The following is a 7,160-nucleotide window of genomic DNA, read 5'->3' on the forward strand; positions in this document are numbered from 1 at the left end:
CCAAAAAAATAAACAACCCCAAAAGAAGAAAACAAAAACAAAAAACCCAACGAAACAACCAATAAAATAAAAAATGACTGTGAAATGCTCCTTGACCCACAAATCTCAGCAGAGTCCCTGCGGAACGTCCACGGCGCGCGGTCAATGTGTGTCAAGACATCCAGAACGTCACAGCGTCTCCAACTGTGCAAAGTCCGAGTCACTAATTTAGTGCAAAGGCAGTTCAGGTTCTTTTTTATTTTTTTCCTTTTTTTTTTGTTAAAAAAAATAAGCCATCCTTTTCTCTTTTTTTTTTTTTTTTTTTTTTTTCTTTTCTGTATGGTTTTTTTTCCCCAAAAAGGAGGCACGGGAACCCAAGCCCAGTCCACCTGCTGAGTGCATCAGTTGTCCGTAAGCTAAAGCAACATGTAAACATCCAGGGTTTGATCGAGGCCGGTCGGGCAGGAGGCTGGTTTCTGGCAGCATTTTTCTTGTTTCATAACCTTCTTTCCTTCTTTTGAATTAGTTTTATTTTAAAATTAATTTTTTGTGTGGTTTTTTGTGGGCTTTTTTTTGTTGTTGTTGTTTGGTTTTTTTGTTTGTTTTTTGCTGCAGGGCCTTGGAAAAATTAAAAAAAATTAAAATTAAAATAATAAAAAGTCAGTAACTGGTAAACAGCTCATACCGATGCAATGACAATCATCAGGTGAGGAGAGATGTTGGAGATGCTGGCAAGGAGGTCCGGGGCCAGGCGGGACAGGTGGCTTTCCGAAAACTCGCAGGGTGGGAAGATCTGCAGAACGTAGGCAGGCTGCAGGGAGGGAAAAAACCATGGATCAGAGACAACCCATGTCTAAAAATGTTTAAAAACGGGACATTTTTGTGATGTTTTAGGTGTTTAAAGAATCCTAAATCTTGTATAAAAAAAAGGCCATGGGTTTTGTTTCCCAGGTGGGGAGTTTTCCTCACCACAGGTGTAAGAGCTGGCTGATTTTGCTGGGAAAGGCAGAAAAATTCCCATTAATTATCATTTCAGTGGCTGCTCCAAGCACTGGCTGCTCATTCTGGGCTCTTTACACCCAGAATTAAATTAAACAAATGTTAAATTGGATTCAGTGCAGCAACACACCTGGAACAAACCCTCCACAGCACCAAATGCATTCTGCAAGAAAACGCCAGCTGTTCTGGAGAAATCAGGATATGGGGAAGAAACGAGAACTCTACTCCAGAGATAAAGAGCTGGGAAATGGATTTGGTTGCTTTTCAGCCCAAGATGATGGAATGGGGAACACACCAAACACACATTTAGGGTTTCTGCTTTGGGGTCACTTTCATCAATTCCATCAACGATTCTATGGATCCCATCAATGACTCCATGGATCCCATCCATGTTTGAAGGGTGATGGAAGGTTGTTTGACCAACAACCCCAGGCAGCTCCAGCAGAACCCCAAGCAGTTACGGACTGGTTGTGTTTCCCCGTGGCACTGCAGGGGTTCCGTGCCCGTACCTGGTTGGAGCCGGGGTTGGGGACGTTGATGATGCCTGCGGCCTGCTTGGCCTGCAGGTAACTGATGAACGCGGCCTTGAGCGATTCCGTCTGACTGACCACGTCCTCCTGGTCCCGGCCGCAGGGCAGGGCCAGCAGCAGGCAGTAATCGCTCTCCACCTGCAACGGAAGGACCTGTGCTCAGGGAAATGCTGGATGAGTGTGTGTTTTCCAGCTCTCCATCCATTATCTGGAGGGGAAAATCCTCACTTTAAACTCCTTGATGTTACAGTTTGTTCCCCAGAGAAGCTGTGGCTGCCCTTGGGTCCCTGGAAGTGCCCAAGGCCAGGCTGGACAGGGCTTGGAGCAAGCTGGGATAGAGGAAGGTGTCCCTGCCCATAGCAGGGGTGGGACAGGCTTTAAGGCCCGTCCAACCCAAACCAGTCTGGGATTCTGAGATTGCAACACTTGCTGAGAGCATGGCCATGGTGGAAAGGATTGAAAATGCATTTTCATGGCCACTTGAACTCCTCTTCCCACCTTACTCAGACACACTGAAGCCAGCAGGAGTTTTTCCCAGGGCTGAGGGTGATTTCAGAGTTGCCCAGCTCTCACTCCCTTTTCCATAAATGCAGTGTAAGAGCTATTGCTCACCACCTGCAATCCATGTTCACCCTCTGGGTTGAAGGAATCAGTGTTAATACCAGAATCCCAAAACAGTATCATAGGATCTCCAGGATTGGAAGGAACCCACAGGGATCATCGAGTCCAATTCCAGGCCATGCACAGGATCCCAACAATCCCACCCTGTGCCTGAGAGCTCCTGGAGCTCTGGCAGCCTTGGGGCCGTGCCCATTCCCCAGGGAGCCTGGTCAGTGCCCCAGCACCCTCTGGGTGGAGAAATCAACGTGACAGAAGCCCAAGTTTCTGGGAGCTCTGATGGTTTTCAGCCCTGCAGCTGGTGAGACCAGCCCAGCTCTGAGCACAGGGAATCCCAAACCCCCTCCCTGCCCCAGCCCGGGCCCTCACCATCATTCTCCGTGCGACCCCCTCCAGCTGGGATGCCTCGAGCCGCATGCGCTGCGCGATCCGCAGCGGGGGCCCTCCCTCGGGCGCCGGCAGCGACCGGTGCGCCAGGACGTTGTTCCCAGACACGAAGTGGAGCTGCACGGCCGCCGTGTCGTTCTTGAGAGCCAGGAGACCCTGCCAGACAATGGGGTATTTCTGGGAAGAGAGGGAGAAGAAGAATTACATGCAAAGCAAGGAGAGGGGGATCTGAAATCCCATCCGAGCTGCTCGGCTGCCTCCAATACTTCCATCGGAGGCTTAAAGGCTCAGCAGAGGTGTTACACCAGATCAACCCTCTACACGCCAGGCCTGGGTTAGATTCTGCTAAATCAGGAGTTCAGTCCTTTTCCTTCCAGCTGGCCAGTCTGCCTGGGTGGATCCCATCATCCCAATCCCTCAGCCGCCCACCCAGCACATGGCTGTTCCCAAACACTGTTTTCCCTTTTATAAGCGGACAAATTGAGAAATAACAACAGGGGAGGAACTGCTCAAGGTTATACAGGAGATACTTGGTACTGAACACAACGTCAGCTCCTTGTTGGTACCTGTTCCTCACTGCCTCCTCTTCCTCATTTTCTACACTTGTGAGAGTGGTTTTCCCTTTTTATCTAAATGAAATACACCAACCCTCTCCCCTGCCCATGAGGAAACACCTTCCAGGAAAGTGCTGGCTGTAAAACTGACTTGGAACAGTAAACATGGCTAAAATCCATCAAGGACGAAACAGCCCAAAACCCAAACAATGCCTTTTTTGCATCTGAAGTCTTTGATGCAAGAAAGGTCAGATTTGGTGCTGTGGCTGAGACAGAACCAGGTGATTTCCCCCCAGATCAGGAGCACGACACTCACTGTCAAGAGCTGGACCATGTCCACCGGTCTCTGGGACACGGGGTGAGGTGACGGCTCCTGCTTGAGCGTGGACTGGGGCTCTGGACGGCTGAGGGGCGGCCCCGACGTCGTGGGGATAAACATGGATTGCTTGGGAACTGCTGGCGGCTGGTGCGGTGAGGGAAGCTCCTGCTTCATGGAGATGGCGACGGGTGAGGGGTAGGAGGTCTGGCTCGTGTCCCCTTGTGCCCTCTGGAGGTGGACGTGGGGGTCCATCTGGGCCGCGTGCCTGTTCACAGGGGGGTGGTGGCTCTGCTCCGGCCCTGGTGCCGACGGGCCCTTGGGGTCCTGCGGGATCTGAGGGGTCTTGCTGCGGACTGGCTGGCTGGGGTGTGAGTGCTCACCCTCCGGCAGACCCTGGGAAGCAGCAAGAGGGGAAAAGGAAAATGTTTAGGCCGAGGGTGTGTTCCACCCCATTGTAAGACTGCCAGGACACCATCAGATTCCTGGTGGAGACATCCATGTCACAGCATCAGCCCCGCTACAGTAGCACCTGGGACAGTCCTTCACTTCCAAGCCCACCTGAGCTGAAACCCCACTCCCTGAATCCTGTCCCAAGCCCATCCCTAGCCTCGCCATCCATCCAAGGATGCCTGACCCATGCACCACCTTGGTACTGACAATTCTCCCCGACGCCTCCACATCCAGAAACCTGCAGGCAACTTCACCCCTCCTGGTTGGAGTCCCAGAGGAGTTCAGGAAATGGCTTGTCTCAGCTTCCTCTGATGCTAAGCAGCATTTGAACCCCATTTTCCCCAAGAAACAGCTCAAAACGCTCCAGATTCCAGGGAGATGGATAAAGGGTTTTTTTCTCACCTGAGACGGGGTCATGCTCCGGGAGGGCAGCCCGATGGGTGAGGCGCCCGGGAACTGTGGATGCCCGAGCTGTGCCGTGTGGTAATTCCTCATGTCGCCGTACACGGAGCGGTAATCGTGGAAGGAGCTCCCGGCGGGATGCATGATCTGCACCCCGTGTGGGACCACCACAGGCTGCGTCAGGGGCAGCCCAGGCAGCTGGGTGCCCGAAGGCACGCTGAGCAGCCGGGGCTCACTGTGGGGAGAGTGGGCCATCTTGCCTTCCGAGGATTTGGGAGTCTCTTTCCCGGGTTGCGGGGTCTTACTGACCGGGGGAGTTTTGACGGCCCCTTCGGGTGTCCGGGATTGCCGCGTTTCCGAGTGGTGCTCGCCCACAGCGGCCATGTGCGGGTGCATGATCATCCTGACGTCCCGCGGGACGTTGTACTGGTCCAGCCGGAGGCTGCTGGGGTGCATGCGGTAGTCGGCCTGCATCACCAGCACGTCGGACTGCACCGGGGCTGGCCCGCGGCACACCGTGCTGTGGTGGAAGTGCAGCTCCTCCTCGGGGGCGTGCTGGGAGGACAGCGGGGGCATGACGATGTCTCGTATGGGCGCTGGCTGGGGTGTGCTGGATCGCTGAGGTTTGATCTCCATCTGGGGTTGCAGAGCAGCTCGGGGGGAGTGGAGCGCTTCCGGGCGGATGCCGTAGGGAATGCCGGAGAGAGGAGGGGTGTTCATTCTCACCTCACCCTGGGACAGATGGCCCAGGGACACAGTCTGTGTTACGCTGTGGGGGGGCATGATAACAGATTGCTCGGGATGCATGCTGGATATGTACTGCGGAACGGGAATTCCTGGCGCCAGCATGACTGGGGTGCTGCTGGACAAAGCCGGGGACGAGGTACTGCCGGGATGACAGGCCCGGGGGAACGGCGACGGCGAGTGCCCGCTGGTACGCGGCGAGTGCGGCTCTTGTTTGGCGACCCCCAGGTGGGAGATGGCCCGGTCGGTCGGGGTGCTGGGCCCCGAGCTGACGTGGTTCGCTTCCGAATGCATCTTCCCAGAGAGGGAAGGGTGGTGAGGACTAACTCCAGGACTCAGGCTGGAGGGCTGCAGAGTCTTGGTCTCCACTTTCAGAGTAGCTGGGTCAGACAGTTTTTTATTCACAACCATCTGGTTATGGACCAGCACGGGTGGAGTGTTTACCGTCTGTGTCAGGACCTTGCCGGGCTGAGATGCTGGGGTCTGGACAGTGAGGTGAGACGAGTCGGGCTTGTCCAGCGCGGTGCGCTCCTGCTTGACGGAGGAGATGACGGGTGAGGTGTTGTAGGGCTGTGTTCCAAGTACCAATGAAGAATGGGTGGAAACAGTCCCGTAGCCCGCCGAGGCCTGGGAGCCTTTCGGTGCCGGCTGGGATGGCGTGATAGGCTCCTGTTTAATCTGAGACTTGGATACAGACTGCTGGAACTCGATGTCCACAGCGCTGGCTGGGGGAATCTGGCTGATCTTGGCACTGATTCGCTGAGGGCCTTCTGTCTTCTGCCCCGAGTAACTCAGGAGCACCACACCTTCCGAGGTGTTCACCCGCAGCCCTGGACTGGACCCAGTCTCCACAGGCCTCTCCTCGATAATGGACATCGATCCTGGATGAAACCTGCTGTTATCATTCGTACTTGATCTCTGCTTAAATTTCGGCGAGGGAGCATTGACGAGGCAGGTCTGGGTTTGAGGAGCTTGCTTCACCAAGGTGATCCTCGGAGCCTCCTCCAGATCCACACTGTGGGGCATTCTGCTGATGACAGAAGTGGCTTTGGGAGCAATCACTGTGTTGATCTTTTCCTTCTCGCTGAACACCGGCGCTTCAGCCACTGGTGGGTCCAGGGCATTGGTGATGGGAACGGCTGGCTTCTCCTCAGAAACCGGCTTGATGGCCTCCACGGCAGGGTGAAGAGGCGCCTCCTCCAAGCACGGCGCGCTCACCGGCTCGGCGTGCGTCGTTGTCACGTGCGTGGAGGTTATGCTCGTCGCTGAGACGTATTTGGGCTCCATGAGTATCTTCCTCAAAGTGCTGGAGTTCGTGTCGATATCTGACGCCTTTGTGTCTGGTGGGAGAGCGGGCGGGGGTGTGGAACGGGCACGGGGGTCCTCGTGCCTGACCACCCACTCCGGAACCTTGGCAGTGCCGGAGTGAAGGGGGACGATGGTGGCAGGCACGGGGTTGGGCAGCTTGGCTGCTGCTGTGGGGACAGCAGGAAGGGCCGCATTCGGGGCACTCGGTGGCGTGATGGGAGCGTTCTCCAGGGGCGACCGGATCTTGAACCCGCTCTGACTCCCCTCATCGAGGAGGACCGGCGGGGCACCCAGGTCCAGAGGAGCCAGAACGGGCACCTTTGGAGAAGTGCTGCTCTCAGGGACAGCCTCGTGTGCAGCCACAACATCAGCAGCCACAGCCTTGGTGACATCAGAAGCACTTGGCTCCATGGATGCTGTGGGTTTGATTTGCTTTTCCTCCTTTGAGGCTTCTTCAGGTTTTGTCTTCACTTCACTGGCGGGGGGTGATTTGCTCTGCACCCTCTCTGGCTCGAAGGTGTTGGCTTCGGTGGCGTCACCCTTCCTGCTCGTGCTCTTCTTGCGTCTCTGCCGCGTGGTTTTCTGACGGCCCTTTTCCTTCCGAGCAACTTCAGCCTCCTGCAAGGTCTCAGCCTCCTGTGCAGAGTTGGAAGATTCACTGAAGCTGACTTCAGACTCCTTGCTCTCTGTCTCCAACGTCGAAGTGACAGAGCTGGGCACCGGCTGCACTGCAGGCTGGAGAGCAGCCTCAGTTTCTAGGATATTGTTCACTGCCTGATCTGTCTCGGGCTCCATCTCCTCCCGAGGTGACTGCAATACCAAGGGCTCTGTGGTGATTTCAGCCCCAGATTCCGCAGGATAAGGCGGGGG

At 55.4% G+C, this 7,160-nt stretch overlaps 1 protein-coding gene across 1 annotated transcript in view; it reads right to left on the bottom strand.

The window, feature by feature from the left end:
- Positions 1-285: 285 nt before the first annotated feature.
- Positions 286-7,160, bottom strand: part of SPEN (spen family transcriptional repressor) — a 65,805-nt gene continuing 58,930 nt past the window's right edge. Inside the window, exons 12-16 of the mRNA XM_017732697.1 lie at positions 4,239-7,154; positions 3,384-3,779; positions 2,496-2,690; positions 1,488-1,646; positions 286-790 (exon numbers count right to left, since the gene is read on the bottom strand). Of these exons, the coding sequence (XP_017588186.1) occupies positions 659-790; positions 1,488-1,646; positions 2,496-2,690; positions 3,384-3,779; positions 4,239-7,154 (3,798 nt within the window). The 3' untranslated portion in view covers positions 286-658. The remainder of the gene's footprint in view (positions 791-1,487; positions 1,647-2,495; positions 2,691-3,383; positions 3,780-4,238; positions 7,155-7,160) is intronic.

This window comes from Corvus brachyrhynchos, unplaced genomic scaffold (genome assembly GCF_000691975.1).
Source record: "Corvus brachyrhynchos isolate BGI_N302 unplaced genomic scaffold, ASM69197v1 scaffold215, whole genome shotgun sequence".
NCBI lineage: Eukaryota > Metazoa > Chordata > Aves > Passeriformes > Corvidae > Corvus > Corvus brachyrhynchos.